At 44.2% G+C, this 19,502-nt stretch overlaps 1 protein-coding gene across 3 annotated transcripts in view; it reads right to left on the reverse strand.

Annotated features, from left to right (window-relative positions):
- Positions 1-19,502, reverse strand: part of ERCC6 (ERCC excision repair 6, chromatin remodeling factor) — a 293,153-nt gene that overhangs the window by 118,724 nt on the left and 154,927 nt on the right. For all 3 annotated transcript variants that reach the window (XM_040435004.1, XM_040435002.1, XM_040435003.1), the window contains 2 exons: positions 13,384-13,554; positions 8,972-9,148 (listed from right to left, as the gene is read on the reverse strand). In XM_040435004.1, coding sequence (XP_040290938.1) covers positions 8,972-9,148; positions 13,384-13,554 — 348 coding nt within the window. The remainder of the gene's footprint in view (positions 1-8,971; positions 9,149-13,383; positions 13,555-19,502) is intronic.

Below are 19,502 nucleotides of genomic sequence, written 5' to 3' on the forward strand. Positions count from 1 at the left end.
CACCCCCCTGTCATTGATTACCCCCCTGTAAAGCTCCATTCAGACGTCCGCATGATTTTTACGGATCCACTGATAGATGGATCGGATCCGCAAAACGCATCCGGACGTCTGAATGAAGCCTTACAGGGGCGTGATCAATGACTGTGGTGATCACCCCATATAGACTCCCTGATCACCCCCCTGTCATTGATTACACCCCTGTCATTGATTACCCCCCTGTAAAGCTCCATTCAGATGTCCGCATGATTTTTACGGATGCACTGATAGATGGATCGGATCCGCAAAACGCATCCGGACGTCTGAATGAAGCCTTACAGGGGCGTGATCAATGACTGTGGTTATCACCCCATATAGACTCCCTGATCACCCCCCTGTCATTGATTACCCCCCTGTAAAGCTCCATTCAGATGTCCGCATGATTTTTACGGATGCACTGATAGATGGATCGGATCCGCAAAACGCATCCGGACGTCTGAATGAAGCCTTACAGGGGCGTGATCAATGACTGTGGTGATCACCCCATATAGGCTCCCTGATCACCCCCCTGTCATTGATTACACCCCTGTCATTGATTACCCCCCTGTAAAGCTCCATTCAGATGTCCGCATGATTTTTACGGATGCACTGATAGATGGATCGGATCCGCAAAACGCATCCGGACGTCTGAATGAAGCCTTACAGGGGCGTGATCAATGACTGTGGTGATCACCCCATATAAACTCCCTGATCACCCCCCTGTCATTGATCACCCCCCTGTCATTGATCACCCCCCTGTCATTGATCACCCCCCTGTCATTGATCACCCCTCTGTAAGGCTCCATTCAGACATTTTTTTGGCCCAAGTTAGCGGAATTATATATTTTTTTTTCTTACAAAGTATCATATTCCACTAACTTGTGTCAAAAAATAAAATCTCACATGAACTCACCATACCCCTCACGGAATCCAAATGCGTAAAATTTTTTAGACATTTATATTCCAGACTTCTTCTCACGCTTTAGGGCCCCTAGAATGCCAGGGCAGTATAAATACCCCACATGTGACCCCATTTCGGAAAGAAGACACCCCCAGGTATTCCGTGAGGGGCATATTGAGTCCATGAAAGATTGAAATTTTTGTCCCAAGTTAGCGGAACGGGAGACTTAGTGAGAAAAAAATTAAAAATATCAATTTCCGCTAATTTGTGCCAAAAAAAAAAAATTTCTATGAACTCGCCATGCCCCTCATTGAATACCTTGGGGTGTCTTCTTTCCAAAATGGGGTCACATGTGGGGTATTTATACTGCCCTGGCATTCTAGGGGCCCCAAAGCGTGAGAAGAAGTCTGGTATCCAAATGTCTAAAAATGCCCTCCTAAAAGGAATTTGGGCACCTTTGCGCATCTAGGCTGCAAAAAAGTGTCACACATCTGGTATCGCCGTATTCAGGAGAAGTTGGGGAATGTGTTTTGGGGTGTCATTTTACATATACCCATGCTGGGTGAGAGAAATATCTTGGCAAAAGACAACTTTTACCATTTTTTTATACAAAGTTGGCATTTGACCAAGATATTTATCTCACCCAGCATGGGTATATGTAAAAAGACACCCCAAAACACATTCCTCAACTTCTCCTGAATACAGAGATACCAGATGTGTGACACTTTTTTGCAGCCTAGGTGGGCAAAGGGGCCCATATTCCAAAGAGCACCTTTCGGATTTCACAGGTCATTTTTTACAGAATTTGATTTCAAACTCCTTACCACACATTTGGGCCCCTAGAATGCCAGGGCAGTATAACCACCCCACAAGTGACCCCATTTTGGAAAGAAGAGACCCCAAGGTATTTCGTGATGGGCATAGTGAGTTCATAGAAGTTTTTATTTTTTGTCACAAGTTAGTGGAATATGAGACTTTGTAAGAAAAAAATAAATAAAAAAAATCATTTTCCGCTAACTTGTGACAAAAAATAAAAAGTTCTATGAACTCACTATGCCCATCAGCGAATACCTTAGGGTGTGTACTTTCCGAAATGGGGTCATTTGTGGGGTGTTTGTACTGTCTGGCCATTGTAGAACCTCAGGAAACATGACAGGTGCTCAGAAAGTCAGAGCTGCTTCAAAAAGCGGAAATTCACATTTTTGTACCATAGTTTGTAAACGCTATAACTTTTACCCAAACCATTTTTTTTTTTACCCAAACATTTTTTTTTTTATCAAAGACATGTAGAACAATAAATTTAGAGCAAAATTTATATATGGATGTCGTTTTTTTTTTGCAAAATTTTACAACTGAAAGTGAAAAATGTCATTTTTTTTGCAAAAAAATCGTTAAATTTCAATTAATAACAAAAAAAGTAAAAATGTCAGCAGCAATGAAATACCACCAAATGAAAGCTCTATTAGTGAGAAGAAAAGGAGGTAAAATTCATTTGGGTGGTAAGTTGCATGACCGAGCAATAAACGGTGAAAGTAGTGTAGTGCAGAAGTGTAAAAAGTGGCCTGGTCATTAAGGGTGTTTAAGCACTGGGGGCTGAGGTGGTTAAAGCTTGGATTTCAATGTCCCAAAAGCTCAGATGCAGTGCTGGTGCACTGAGCTTGCACAAAATGTCCGCCACCGCCCACCTAACTTATAAAAGTTATTTTTTTTCGGTCACTGGGCTCAGGGCAGGATAAAAAAATTGTGCCCTGCACACACACAACACAATGTATGTAGATCGCTGAATTAGATTCACGTTTTGAGCAAAGATCCTCTCCTATTCTCTCCCTGAAATCACCAGCAGCATCCTCTCCCTACACTAAGCACAGCAGAGTGACGTGCAGCGCTACCTGACTTCAGCTTATATAGAGGCTGGGTCACATGCTACACTGGCCAATCACAGATGGCCTCTAAGGGCACATAGTTAAACGTTTGTTGATTGGCTGCTCGCAGAGAAATCACCGAACCCGAACTTTTACTGAAATGTTCGGGTCCGAGTTCCAAAAATCCTACATTTCGGTACGAACCCGAACTTAATAGTTCGGGTTCGTTCAACCCTAGAGGTGACCCGAAATGGGACATAATGAAAGTCTTGAATGTAATTATCGATGGATCCTTTGATGAAGTCCACGAAAATATATGTAAGACCCTTAAAACTGTAATTTTTTATATGTCAATTGTAGGAAGGCGCAAGGGCCCGTCATTGACGGAAGGTACGTGTCACTGAGGTTCCTGGCCTCGGTGAGAGGAGAACCGGTAATTTTGTTTGTCAGCGTCAGCTAGTGCTCGCTGACACTGTTTTACTTAGTGTGGCTGTAAAGCCAATCCGGGCCGGTTCTTATTGGGAGCAGCCAAAGAGCAGGGTGGGTGGCTGTTAACCACGTCCAGGCCAGGTTTTGGGCTGGGTTTAAAAACCCAGCCAGCAGCTCAGCTGGGTGTGGAATGTATCCTCCATCTGACAGTGGAGCTTGGTCAGGCTCTGTTTTGGGATCTAAACATTTGGTACTGTGCTGGAGTGACACTACTGCTGGGAATCAGGCGCCCTAAAGCCTGCTGTGGACAAATCAGCCTGCCAGGTGACATCTTTGTTCTGTGGACTTTGTGCGGTGTGAACTAACACCAGGACTCTGCAAAGTGTGTGTTACTTTTTTCCTTTGGTGTGAATAAACACTGAACTTTTTGCTTTACTACCGTGTTCTTGCCTCTGTACTGCGACCGCTTACCCTGCCTACCAGAGCAAATCTCTACAATTGGTGGCTTGGAGCAGGCAAGCGCAGTGAGGCTGGCGTGAACGCCTAAATATTTTTGGGTTTGCACACGGTTGTATGTAATTTATCAAACCGGCTAGATTCAAACCTGTGTCACGTGACAAAATTGAGGCTGTTGTGTAGGCCGTCATGGAGGCTAATAAACAGCAGCAAGAGACCAACCAGTTGCTGCTACAACACGAGATGGCTTTGCAGACAGCAGGGGCAACCCCAAGCGTCCACGAAGCCCGGAAAGCAGTCCGTGCAGCGATCCCTAAAATGACCCCCGCAGACGACGTCGAGACCTACCTGGCGATGTATGAGAAAGTGGCCAACAGGGAAAAGCTGCCCCAAGACCAGTGGGCTGAGGTCGTCGCTCCTTTTCTGACATCAGAGTCACAGCTGGTGTATTTTTGACTTTCCGGGTTCTGTGGCGCATGCCTGTAATCCTAGCTACCGTGGGAGGCTTAGGCTGTAAGTTCCTAGCCAGGTGGCAGGGGCCCTACGAGGTTCCCCAAGCAGACCGATAGTGTCTGGTAGGGGCCCAGTATTCAGTACTATTGCAGTGTTTTTGGACAAGTTGTTGCGTGTCCATGCGATCAGTGCTCCCTCCTATATTAGAGACACGGGCCATTTTCTCACTAAACTGCGTGACATTGTTTTGCCTACTCAATTTTTCTTAGTGAGTTTTGATGTAGTCTCATTGAACACATTTATTGAATATGATACGGTCTAAGGGTCGTTGATGTGGCGCTTGCCAGCACGGGACTCTCTGCAGGTGCGTGCCCGTTTGTTCTCCAACTGTTGGAGGTGGTCCTCAGGAGGAATTATTCCTCTTTGGGGACAGCTTCTACCAGCAGAAGCGAGGTGTGGCGATGGGGTCGAATGTGGCCACGACCTACGCCAATATCTTTATGGCTGAGGTGAAGGACAGACTGGTATATCGTTCCGCATTTATGGAGGGGGTCCTGTGCGGGTGGCACTACAAAAACAACATTTTTATGATATGGAGTGGGACTATGGAAGAACTTGAGGAATGTCAACACCTGAATATGGGGATTCCGGGTTTACAATTCACGGTAACTGTTTCCCAACCTGAATTGCAGTTCCTTGATGTGAGGGTATATGTTGAGGATGGCACTATTAGGACAGATTTATATCAGAAGTCCACAGACAGTAATAACCTGCTAAGATATCACAGTAATCACCCTCGACGTATGGTAGAATCGCTAGTTGCTGGTTAGAAGAGTAGTGTCTGATGATAACTTTGATGGTAGAGTGGAGGAGAGGTGTGATAAATTTCACACAAGAGGTTATCCTCATAAGCTTTTACAGAAGACCAGACAACGTGTTTTTGCGGTTGATAGGGAGACCATACTGCACAATCCCCAGGTAGATAGGGGTAGATAGAATCCCTTGAGTGTCTACTTATGGCAAGCATAGCGGTGACATTGCGGATATTTTGAGGAAGGAATGGCATATTCTACATAAGGGTTTACCAGCAATACATGAGTTCAATAAACCGCCACTGATGGCATATAAGAAAAATGCCAATTTACATGATAGATTGGTTAAAGCCGATATGGGTGGTACACAAGGTGATCAGACATTTGTGGCACCTAGAAAAATGGGTAATTTTCCCTGTCTGGGTTGCTGCAACTGTGGGAACATGATAAAGGGAGATATGTTTTTCCACTATATGGGTGAACAAAAGTAACATCAGAGGCTTCTATACATGTAGATCGAGGGACGTCATATACATGATACAATGTCCCTGCAGCGTAATCTATGTTGGTGAGACCACTATGGAAATTAGGAAATTAGGAAAGGATAAATAAACATAAGAGTACAATCAGAAAGACAATGATGGAGAAACCAGTTGCGAATCATTTTGGGCAGTGTGGTCACTCTGTCAACCAATTGAGGTTTCATTTGATAGACTCAGTGTGCAGGATGAGAAAAGGTGGCGATAAAGAAAAGATTCTTAAGAAAAAAGAACCTGAAGTGGATTTTTACGTTAAAGTCGCTACAACCCCATGGACTTAACGTTTAATGTGAGCGGTATAGGTTAACTGATGTAGGAGGTAATTGTATTAGGTCTTTATGTTCGACTCAGTATTAAGCATTTAGCAGTCCAATTTATACATGTTTTTAATAAGTCACTTTAATGTCCCAATTTTTTTTCGGTGGTGGGCGGAGCTTAGTCGAGCGACCGAAGCACTTTAACTCCAGTATTAATGGGTCATCAGGTAGGCACTTACGGTGAAGGTAACATCTCCGTATTTTGATCTGGTATTTGTAGTGTCAGTCACCTCTTATTAGAGGACATATAGTGTGTATACCCTTGCTGCATAGTGCGGAATACTCCTTTGTGTTAGAGGTGTTCTTGGCATGCAGTGTTAAATGTAGGTGGGACTCCACATATATAGCCAGACTATTATTATACTTTATATACAGTGCGGAGCCGGTTTTCATGGTGATGGTGATAAGTATGCTCTTGACCTTTTTGGGCGGGGAGTGAATAGCGGTCATGTGCGGAGAATGTGCCCATCATGTGGCCTGGCTTGATAACGCGATGATTCGTGCCGCTCTGGATGTGGGCGGCGGTGGATGACACCGCGGACATGCGCAATGGAGTTCTCAGGACGCGATCATGGAGTTCAGGTGCTCAGGACACATGTCTCTCTGGCTACTGCCCCCCACGAGGTAATATTGAGTCTTTTAATCTGACACAACTATGATCAATTGGATATATTTATAACTTTTGGAGTATTGGAAGTTGTTGTTGTAATAGTGGGTGTTGTGATACCTTAGTGATTGGCTCACTAGCAATAAGGGAGGAGTCATGTATACTATATTAGATAAGGATGATCAGTTGTTTTTATGCTTGACAAAGGCTACCATGTAGCCGAAACGTTGCAGTTTGGCTTTCTGTGTACACATTCATTGAAGTACATCTAGTAAAGGAACATCCGCAGATGCTGCAGTTAACGATTGTTTGATTGCTATCCTCAGAAGAGGTGGCGTAGTGTAATTACAAGTACTCGCTGCATTTAAGTGAATGGAGAGTACTTGTTATTAAACTGCACCGCTGAAACTTCGAGACAACAGGCAGTGTAATGAACAGGAAGCAGTGCTTTCATGGAGCACCACCTCCTCTTCAAACAGCGGATTGGCAGGTGTGCCGGGTGTGGGACCCTCGCCAATCAGATATTGATGGCCTATCTTTACCATAGGTCATCAATATGTATGGCCTGCACAACCCCTTTAAGCATCACTATGCAGTATGAATAGGAATGGGTACTACCTCTTAGAAATGAATCACTTTATTTTGTTGGTCCAACAATTATATTGAATAATAGCAGAAGGACCCGGCTTCGCATGGGTATATTACATTTTATGTTTCCATGTGTCGTAAAAAGATATCAACAGTTTCCCCTATAACAGTGACCTCCACAGTACCTGCCCCTTTAACAGTGACTTCCACAGTGCCAGCCCCTTTAACAATTACCTCCACAGTGCCCGCCTCTAATAGTGACCTTTACATTGCCCACCCCTGTGACAGTGACTTCCACAGTGCCAGCCCCTTTAACAATTACCTCCACAGTGCCCGCCTCTAATAGTGACCTTTACATTGCCCGCCCCTGTAACAGTGACTTCCACAATGCCTGCCACTTTAATAGAGACCTCCACAGTGCCCACCCCTTTAACAGTGACCATAGTGGCCGCCCCTTTAACAGTGACCTCTGCAGTGCCTGCACCTTTAACAGTGACCTCCAAAGTGCCTGTCCCTTTAACAGTTAACTCCACAGCGCTCGTCCATTCAATAGTGGCCCATGCCCCCCATGCATATCGCAGTGTAGCTGTGCAGTCATAAACCGAATATTTAAGGCCCTGCGAACTGCTAAAACCTGTAATCAGTTGTTATGGCAACCTAGAGTAGGACCTGCGAGCTTCTATTGGTTAATAAGGGACATGTGACCGTGTAAATGGCAGTTCGGATTTAAGTGAAAGGCTTGCTGGCTTCTATTGGCTAATGCAGGTGATTTTTGGGAAATATCTCAGGAACGGTACGTCCTAGAGAGCTGAGACACGGTCTAAAACCTTCCTGGACACCTGATTTACCTATGTGCCAAATTTGGTGAAAATCAGTCCAGTCGTTTGGTCGCGAATAAAGAACGTCTAGATAGACAAATTCATATACACACACACACACACACACACACACACACACACACACACACACACACATATATATATATATATATATATATATATATATATATATACACACACACACACACACACACACACACATACATACATACATACATATATATATATTATGCAGTAGAATAAGGCCTCTTTCACACTTGCGTTGTCCAGATCCGGCGTGTACTCGACTTGCCGGAATTACACTCCGGATCCGGAAAAACGCAAGTATACTGAAAGCATTTGCAGACGGAACCGTCTTCAAAATGCTTTTTGAGCGTTACTATGGCAGCCAGGACGCTATTAAAGTCCTGGTTGCCATAGTAGGAGCGGGGAGCGGGGGAGCAGTATACTTACAGTCAGCGCGGCTCCCGGGGCGCTCCAGAATGACGTCAGAGGGCCCCATGCGCATGGATGACGTGATCCATGCGATCACGTGATCCATGCGCTTGGGGCGCCCTGACGTCACTCTGGAGCGCCCCGGGAGCCGCACGGACGGTAAGTATGCTACTCCCCCGCTACACTTTACCATGGCTGCCAGGACTTTAGCGTCCCAGCAGCCATGGTAACCATTCAGAAAAAGCTAAATGTCGGCTCCGGCAATGCGCCGAAACGACGTTTAGCTTAAGGCCGGATCCGGATCAATGCCTTTCAATGGGCATTAATTCCGGATCCGGCCTTGCGGCAAGTCTTCCGGATTTTTGGCCGGAGCAAAAAGCGCAGCTTGCTGCGGTATTTTCTCCGGCCAAAAAACGTTCCGTTCTGGAACTGAAGACATCCTGAACGGATTTCACTCCATTCAGAATGCATTAGGATAAAACGGATCAGGATTCTTCCGGCATAGAGCCCCGACGACGGAACTCTATGCCGGAAGAAAAGAACGCAAGTGTGAAAGAGCCCTAACTTCACAAGTAGGAAAAAAAGAGTCAGTAAGATTTTTTTATACATTATTATTATAGGATTATTATACAAATCCAAACTAGAAAAACCTTATCTAGGTCTTGGAGACAATAATACCACACTGTAGAGCCAGGCCCAGTAAAGTAAAAGACCATACCTGAACAACAGAAGCATTTGAATAACCTCCCATGGTAATGGGAACAGAGAACTGCTCCATGAAAACAGGGAGGGTACCCAGTTTTCCAGGGAAGACAAAGTCAAATAGAGACCATAACTCTCGCAAATTATTTTGCATTGGGGATCCAGACAAAATAATGCGATGAGGAGTACGAAACTGGTAAGAAAAAGAAGAGTCTGTAAGTTATTACTGAACAGAAACATTTTTCAACATTAATTGATAAGACCAACGCTCATGGCCACGGTATATAAAGATTTAGTGAAGAGACATTATTCATTATTTTGCATATTCCTAAATAACCAAATAAGTACCTGGGTTTATTCTCATAAAAACAAAGTCATAGAAATGTTTCTTTATAATTCTTTTTAAACATTCCAAAAATGACTGCAGTATGTGTATATAAAAAAAAAAAAAAAGCTTCAATTGGAGCTTAAGGCTAAATGCACACGATCAGGATTGCGTGCGGATTTTCGGGCGCAAAATCCGCACTGTAGGTCATGTACGTTGCATTTTATGAGAATTTGAAATTCTCAATGCACACTATGCAGATTTTTTTCTGCACGGATTTTGACCTGTGGTGCGGATTAAAATCCGCAGAATGTCAATTTTTTTTATTTTTACTTACCGTATTTTCTCCATTCACTTAATAAAATCCGCAAGTGGAAAATCCGCACCAACTGATGCGGATTGACCGCAATAGATTTGCTTGCAAACACCTGCGGATTTCAGTGCAGATTCTACGTACATGAATCCTGAACGTGTGCATGTACCCTAAAGGGGCTGTCCCACGAAAATCATTCTACAGCTTTCAAACTAGCACCCAGATTTGAATACCATCTTAGTATAACCATTGAGCTCTTCAATAAAATGTATTTGTATAGCACTACCTGCTGTTCTCTCTCTAATTTCTGTCTACTGAGGTTTTTGCACATACCTTCATCTGCCTCCAGCCATATTTAATGTTAGAAGAGGTGACCGTTCGCAATTTCCCAAGGGAGTGCAAATTTTTTACTCTTCCCCTGTGGTTAAACATTTATTAAAGGTCTCCTCCACTAAAGGCCTCATATCTTTGCTATATAGACATATTATTGATACTCCCCCCTCTTCTACTACCATTAAGGCAAAGGTCCAATGGGAAAAGGATCTTGGAGCGTTGTCCTAGGAACAATGGACAGATATTCTGTCAATCTCTGCTTCTTTGACAGTTAGTGAATCCCAGCGACTATCACAACTATACCTTATACATAGAGTATATAGAACCCCACAATTTCTCTTCAGGATTGGTGTGCGTTCAGATTCAAAATGCCCTAGATGTAGGGAAGAGGATGCGACATTGCTCCATATGATTTGGAATTGCCCAAGATTGCGATCCTATTGGGAGGATGTCAGAAGTATTATAGTGACGGCAACTCAGATATGTTTACCTGATGACCCTAGAGTTTGTATAGTGGCGATACTGGATTCTCCGGGACAGGGAGACAAGAACTCCCTATGTATTCATAGAATCCTGTTCCAGGCTAGGGTACTGATAGCTAAACACTGGATACGAGAGGCTCCCCTCACAAGACAAGAGTTTGTTAATAGGATGAATGTAATTCTGAGACTAGAAAAGGGAGTATATGTTAAACGAAACTGTCCAAATAAGTGCCTATCTTTATGGCAGGGGTGGATTGAGTCAGTGCAACTAACTTCTCAGGCATTAGTTCAAGATTGTATACGGGGACAAATGTCCTTCTTAAGCCTCATGCACAAGACTGTGCCGTTTTTTGCGGTCTGCAAAAAACGGAAGGCGCCCGTGTTGCCTTCCGCAATTTGCCGGCAATATAAATGCCTATTCATGTCCGCAAAGCGCGGACAAGAAAAGGACAGGTTAAATTTTTTTAGCGGGGCCGCGGAACGGAGCCACGGATGCGGACAGCACACAGAGTGCTGTGCGCATCTTTTGCGGCCCCATTTAAATGAATAGGTCCGCATCAGAGCCGCCAAAACTGCGGCTCTGATGCAGACCCAAACAACGGTCGTGTGGTCGTGTGCATGAGGCCTTACACTCCCTCTCCAGGGGAACCACATAGTTACTGTGTAATGGGTGAACGGCTGAGATATTATAGATAGGCAGAACTTGGTGCCCAAACATATGAATACCCTTAAAGGGAGTCTTTCACGCAGATTCACCCTATGGTGAATCTCCGCATGGCTACAATGTAACTTAGGCCTTGGAGCAATGAGGAGATATCTGGACCCATGTGAGGCACAGGGCAGGTTCTAGCTTTGCTAGAAAGAGATTGTCATGTACTATATGTCATATTTTCAATTTTTATATTAAAGGGTTTCTATCACTTCGTATGACATAATTAGCTGTCAGACACTAGCGATCTGCTAGTGTCTGCTCTGGCCAACCATCCTACTATAATCACTTGTGGGGCAGCGGTTTTGCTAAAAAAACTAACTTTTATAAATATGCTAATGAGCCTCTAGGTGCTATGTGGGCGTCATTAGCACCTAGAGGCTCCGTCTACCTTCATACACAGCCGCCGCCCAGCGCGTCCCTCCAGCCCGCCCATGTCCTCCTCCGTGTGACGCAGCGGCCGAATTCTCGCGCATGCGCCATGCACGGCTGTATTCGGCGCATTTGAGATGTCTGAGCTCGGAGCGGTCAGACATTCAATGCGCATGCGCCGAATACATCCGCGCATGCGCATTGAATGTCTGACCGCTCCGAGCTCAGACATCTCAAATGCGCCGAATACAGCCGCGCACGGCGCATGCGCGAGAATTCGGCCGCTGCGTCACACGGAGGAGGACATGGGCGGGCTGGAGGGACGCGCTGGGCGGCGGCTGTGTATGAAGGTAGACGGAGCCTCTAGGTGCTAATGACGCCCACATAGCACCTAGAGGCTCATTAGCATATTTATAAAAGTTAGTTTTTTTTTGCAAAACCGCTGCCCCACAAGTGATTATAGTAGGATGGTTGGCCAGAGCAGACACTAGCAGATCGCTAGTGTCTGACAGCTAATTATGTCATACGAAGTGATAGAAACCCTTTAATCACGAGATTACCCCTTTAACCTGTTAGTGACTACCCATAAGTGACCTTACAGCAGTTGAGAACAAGCTTTAAACCTGAACAATCACTTTTTTTTAAAGCTGTCCAGGTTCAGCCTGGCACAGGCATCCGCTCTAACAGCCAGGGATGGGTAGTTGTGACCATGAAAAAAAAAAAAAATGAATTACTTAGCCATTAGGGCCAAAACAGGCTGGTCACTATGGGGTTAAAAGGGCACTAATCTATAAAAACAACTTTGCATAAATCAATAGTAGAAGTGAATTTGTAATATCTTGAGAGGAAAATAGTTGTTTCTCGACTAGTGAGTTACTTTTTCACACCCTGCCTCCTGCAGGGATCATTCACTCATAATTCAGTTGAGATGACTAGATGGATCATCAGCTCAATGAGGGGTCAGATTACATGCTTCCCATAAAAGTCTTTGGAGAGGGGATGGAAGAAAGACAAAGAGCTGCTGGAGGTAGACAGAGGAACAGACATACAGATAAGCTACTGCTAGCTCCAGTATGTTTTATATCGCTCCTCAGTGCAGGATTATAGCAATACTACTCTGTACTGCTGCATAACCCCCTCTATGTTGCTGCTGCATCTGAATGCACGCTACAGAGAGATAGGGGAACAGAATCTCCTCCTCCCTATGTTAGCATTGTATGGAAGACTTCATAGGAGCTAACAGTTTTACACACTCAATAGTAAAGCTGCATGCAATGGGTTCATAAGCCACCCTCCGTTGTGGTTGTAAGCAGCCAATACATAGATTTGGAGAGCTATATAAAACAAAAAATAAAATAAAGCCATCAACTACAATAATAAGAATTTTTTTTTTTTTTTTTTACCCATTTAGATTATAAAAAATAAAATAAATATAATGGCACACAAAAGGGTGGATATTCACTTCAGTGCAACATCAAATGAATGAAAGGGTTTGTCAAAGGTAGAACTAAAACCTTGTCAGCAGCAGTAAATGTACTAAATTATCAAATACTCGTAAGTGCGTAAAATAAATAAAATAAATACTCACCACTGTTCTTCCATGCCGCTTCCTGCCAAACAATGTTTTTTTTTTTTGTGCAACAGTGATGTCCCATACACACTATCATTGCTGCAGCCAATCAATGGCCGCATATTGAGAGGGTTTATGAGACGTCACAGCTGCAGCCAGAAAGATACAGTTAGCGCTGCAATACTAGAGTGGAATGCTGGAAGCACCAGGGAAGAAATGTGTAGATTACTTCTTTTGCCATTTCAGTACATTTACTGCTGCTGTAGTTTTAAAATTTAGCTTGGACAACTCCTTTAAACTCATGAAAGTGTTTTGTGTACTTACATGCTTGCACGCCAATGTGACAGCTGCATTGGGATTACGAATCTTGTGCCCCTCATCCAAGATAATATAGTGCCAGTGATACTTCAGAAGTTCTTCTTGCATCAAGCGTACATTGGAATAAGAGGTGATAAGAATACCACTACTATTACCTATTTCCCCAATTAATCTAACCTGCAATACAGAAAAGGATAACTGTCAATTTTGACTGGCCAATCACAGCTTCCTCAATGTAAAAGCCGGTGAGGGGGCTGCAGGTGGGTACAGATGTAGGTGATTGATTGGTGTTCTCCTGTACAACATCAACCACGTTTACAGACAGGCATTGGTGCGATTGATTGATGTATGGAATGCAGAGAGGTTGTGTGCTGTGGTCTGGGCCTGCTGGGACATGTACTGCATCAGTGAACCAGAGAACAAGTGTAGTCCCTGGAAACCGCTGCAGTGAGATCAATATAACATTGATCATCACTTGCAGCAGTTCTATCTCACAATTGCCAATGCCTCTCCTTATCCCTCTCACACCTCTCTGCGAATAAATAAAATTAACACACACTTTATACATGTTGAATCAAACACATTTACACAACCCTATAAAAATAAAAATGTCCCAATCGTCTGAAAGACTGTATTCAGATGAGGAGGCATAAATCATCATTGCCTCCGATACAAATATGGCTAGCGAAGGAGAATAGGATCCCGCATTCCTTGTGTCCTCAACCTCCTCATCATCCAGTCATGAGAGGCCCTCAAGAAGGCACTCCGGGACAACTGAGGCAGCCCCCCAAAAGTATCCAATATGGATCCCACCCCCTGAGGATTATCAGATTCAAATTCCATAGTTTGTGGGGCAACTCAAGAAAATCCAGGTTGCACTGCAGGCTTAACAGAAATTGAAGAATTGAGAAATCTTTTTATCTGAGGATTTGGCCAAATTAATTTATACGCCCAGCAATTTATTTTTCCAAATCCCACATCATTCATCTGTTCTACTGGGTGCACCCCAGTAGATGCAGCAGTGATTTTGACAGTTTGGGGGGTTGTGCTACATATGGGCCTGTAAAAATCCATAAATTAGACAGTGTTGGATAAAGGATGGTTTGTACTAAGGTTGTTTCGGGTATCGAATTTTCGATACCCAGTTGATACTTTTGTCCCGGTATCGATACGATACCGGGATTTGCCTTTTATCAATACTAGGCTGTGCTACTGCACAGCCCAGTATCAGAGAACATGAGCGTGTGGCTCTCAGCGTGGCCATTTTCCCTCAGCAGCATGGGGAGAAGGATGCAGTCTCTCCCTCCCCCTGTGCTGCTGCTGGTGCCACCAATGAGAGCGCAGAGGAGGAGAGGACGCACTGCGCCACCAATGATAACTAACATTTAATACATTACAAATACAAGAGGCAGAAACACATTGCCGGCACTAGGGATCGACTGATATTGATTTTTTAGGGCCGATACCGATAATTTGTGAACTTTCAGGCCAATAGCCGATAATTTATACCGATATTCTGGGAATTTTCATTTTTGAGGGGAAAAAAATTTCCTACACAAATCTGCTGAAAATTTATATGTTTATTGTTAACGTCTATTTTATTTTTTTTGTAAATCTTTTTCATTTATACTTAATATTTTTGTGTGTTTTTTTTTTTTTACAAACTTTTAGCCCCCTTAGGGACTAGAACCCTTGTCTTATTCACCCTGATAGATCTCTATCATGGTGAATAGGAGCTCACACTGTCCCTGGTGCTCTGTGCTCTGTGCACATGGCAGCAGGGAGCTGAACATGGCAGCCAGGGCTTCAATAGCGTCCTGGCTGCCATGGTAACCGATCGGAGGAGGAGGGGAGAGGGGACCCTGTGGCCACTGCCACCAATGATTAATACTGGGTGGGGGGGGGGGTGCACTGCGCCACCAATGTTTTTACTATTGGGATAGGGGTGGGGGGCGCACTGCACCACCAATGAAGATAAGTCTCTCAATCATTCATATACAGGAGGCGGGAGCTGGCTGCAGAATCACATAGCCGGCTCCCGACCTCTATGACAAGTAGCTGCGTGGCACCTAAGGGGTTAACTACCACAGATCGCAGCTACCGCTCATAGAGGTCGGGAGCCGGCTATGTGATTCTGCAGCCAGCTCCCGCCTCCTGTATATGAATTGATGAAAGACTTATCTTCATTGGTGGCGCAGCGGCCACAGCCACTCCCCTCCTCTTGTACTTCTTCCTCTCACTGGCTGCAGCGGCATCAGCATCACAGGGGGAGGGAGACACTGCTTCCTTCTCCCCTGTGCTGCTGAGGGAACGCGGAGAGCGCTGTCAGCAGCGCTCTCTGTGTTCCCAATACGTTATCGGAATATCGGCAAAATAGATGCCGATAACGTTCAAAATCCTGAATATCGGCCGATATCGGTAAAACCGATAATCGGTCGATCCCTAGCCGGCACCCTGCACCCTGCCTTTAACTGCCGCTGATCGCAGCACCCTGTCAGAGGTCGGGTGTCGGCGATGTGTTTCTGCCGCTGGCTATATTTGTATATTAAACGTTAATTATCATTGGTGGCTCAGTGCGTCACACCCACCCCCCCAGTATTAAAATAGTTGGTGGAAGGGGCCACAGAGTCCCCTCACCTGCTCTCATTGGTGGTGCAGTGGCAGTTATGATCGGAGCCCCAGCAGTGTAATCCTGGGGCTCCGATCGGTTACCATGGCAGCCAGGACGCTACTGAAGCCCTGGCTGCCATGGTCAGCTGCCTGCTGCTGTGTGCACAGAGACAGTGTAAGATCCTGAATAGGACAAGGGGAAAAATAGTTAAATAAACTGTAAAAAAAAAAAAAAAAAAAAAATACACCAAAATAGTATCATTTCCCAATTTTACATATAATATATAGACAATTAATAAATAAAATATTACATATCACCACGTCCGAAAAGTCCAAAATATTAAAAAAATTCTCTTATGCAGTGAACAAAAAAAAAAAAAAAACTGTCACCCTGTCCCCCCAAAAAATAGGATAGGACTGTTCTATTGTTCTTTTAAGGGCCGGACGTTCCACAAAACGCGGAATTCACGCAGCTTTTTTTGGCGTTTTATTTTTTTTGCATGGTATTGAATGGAATGGAGTATCGGAATACTTTTTTATGGTATCGAAACCGAATCAAAATTTTGGTATCGAAACAACCCTAGTTTGTACCACACTCCAATTTACAGAATGGCCATGACCTGGAAATTAGGGCTGCAGCTATCCATTTTTATTAGTAATCAAGTATTCTACCGATAAATCCAACAATTAATCGAGTACTCTAATAAGAAAAAAAACTAATTAAAAGAACATTTTCCTTTCTAAAAACTCATCAGCCCCAATTACATCAGTCCTGAGCGCCATCAGTACCCTCCATGCCATCAGTCCCTCCCCCAGTGCCATCAGTTACTCCCCCAGTGCCACCATCAATCCCTCCTAGCCATCAGTCCCTAGTTGCAGTGAACACTTACCTTTCCTGCTAGGGGCGCTGCCTACACTCCACAGCTCTTCCAGCCTCTTCCCACACTGCACTGTCCTCCTGACGTCACACAGTGTCAGGTCATAGTGCGTGCTTACATGCACTACATCCTGACGAGGTGTGTATGTCAGGATACAGTGCAGCGCGCTGCTGGCCGGCAGGAGACCATGGAGCGTGAGTAATAGCAAGCGCCTCACTCACGCTCCGTGGTCACATGGCACAAACGAATCCTCGATTCAAAAAAATTGCATGAGTGTTTTTTTTTGTGTCGAGTTACTCTATTTAATCGAGTAATAGTTTCAGCCCTACTGGAAATGATTTGAATCAATTCTGAAATGTTTGCATTACAATAATAATGCACAATGCCTGCCCAACATATCTCAAAATTTTTGCCAGTCCTTGACTGCTTTAGCACCAAGTTTGCTGAGGTGTACAATCCTGAAAACCAAATTACGTACCGGTAATTCCCTTTTCATGAATCCTCCATGACGGCATACCATGAGAGATGACCCGCCTCCAACCAGGTAGGGACAGGAAGTATAAATTTGACTCTCCTCCGGCTCCTCCTCAGTGTCTTTCTGGATCGACAGCCTAGAGAGTGTTCTTTCGAATCTTTTCATTTATACCCTTTTTTTTGCACACCATCACCTATGTGTAGAACTATCATATTCTTATGAATGTATATATATTTTAATATATATATATATATATATATATATATATATATATATATATATATATATATATATATATCGACCGATATTGATTTTTTAGGGCCGATACCGATAATTTGTGAACTTTCAGGCCGATAGCCGATAATTTATACCGATATTCTGGGAATTTTCATTTTTGAGAAAAAAAAAATTCCTACACAAATCTGCTGAAAATTAATATGTTTATTGTTAATGTGTATTTTTTTTTTATAAATCTTTTTCATTTATACTTAATATTTTTGTGTTTTTTTTTACTAACTTTTAACCCCCTTAGGGACTAGAACCTTTGTCCTATTTACCCTGATAGATCTCTATCAGGGTGAATAGGATCTCACACTGTCCCTGCTGCTCTGTGCATAGTGCACACAGCAGCATGGAGCTGAACATGGCAGCCAGGGCTTCAATAGCGTCCTGGCTGCCATGGTAACCGATCGGAGCCCCAGGCTTACACAGCTGGGGCTCCGATCGGAAGAGCAGGAGAGGGGGGATCCTGTGGCCACTGCCACCAATGATTAATACTGGGTGGGGGGGGCGCACTGCGCCACCAATGTTTTTACTATTGGCCGGGATTGGGATGGGGGTGGGGGGCGCACTGCGCCACCAATGATTAATACTGGGGGGCTTGGGGGGGCGCACTGCGCCACCAATGAAGATAAGTCTCTCGATCATTCATATACAGGAGGCGGGAGCTGGCTGACGAATCACATAGCCGGCTCCCGACCTCTATCAGCGGTAGCTGCGATCCGCGGCACCTGAGGAGTTAACTACCGCGGACCGCAGCTATTGCTCATAGAGGTCGGGAGCCGGCTATGTGATTCTGCAGCCAGCTCCCGCCTCCTGTATATGAATGAATGAGAGGCTTATCTTCATTGGTGGCGCAGCGGCCACAGCCCCTCCCCTCCTCTTATGTTCTATCCCCTCATTGGCGGCAGCGGCATCAGCAGCACAGGGGGAGGAGACACTGCTTCCTTCTCCCCTGTGCTGCGGAGGGAACACAGAACGCGCTGAGAGCAGCGCGTTCTGTGTTCCCCATACGTTATCGGTATATCGGCAAAATTGATGCCGATAACGTTCAAAATCCTCAATATCAGCCGATAATATCGGCCAAACCGATAATCGGTCGATCCCTAATAAATAAATATATATATATATATATATATATATATATATATATATATCAATAAAACAAGGAATCTGGGCAGCACCACTATCTGTGTAGTACAGTCGGAGTGCCAGCGGCTGAGTAGGCGATCCACCTCCAAAGAATGTAGAATAAATGAAATCCGCAGCACATCCAAGTAGTGAAGAAGTAAAAGAAGCTTTAATCACCAAGCATGTGACGTTTCAATCCTCTCAATGGGATTTTTCTCAAGCAGTGACATAGTGGGCAGTGCATTGTACATATTTAAACACATTGACATAATCAAACAATCAATGAGTAAATTACATTCATTTAGGATAATACATAAAAAAAAAATCGTAATACCAACAGTGTTATCGATACAATCATTTCATATTTCAAAGTTACGTGCAGTGTTACAGTGCAAATAATACCCATAACCAATCCGACATACAATATACAAGAAAAATACTTTAATAACAATCATCATTAATTCAGGTGTATATCATCTGGATAAACAGAGTGTGCAGGTGTACCTCAGTGGAATGATGAACTGGATCACAGGAGTGTGCGATGGAGTCGATGCACATGGTTCACGGCGTCTCAGACATACCAATGCGCATGTCACAGGACCTTCTTGGGGATTTCGATCACATGATCACCCATTCCGGCCGTTCATTGAGATGTGCATGTCACAGGACCTGCGAGCATGTGATCACAGCATGTGATCACTCCTCCGGTCATGTGCTCAAGTGTGTCACATGATCGGAATAGACAACATAGG

This window comes from Bufo bufo, chromosome 6, assembly GCF_905171765.1.
Source record: "Bufo bufo chromosome 6, aBufBuf1.1, whole genome shotgun sequence".
NCBI classification, from domain to species: domain Eukaryota; kingdom Metazoa; phylum Chordata; class Amphibia; order Anura; family Bufonidae; genus Bufo; species Bufo bufo.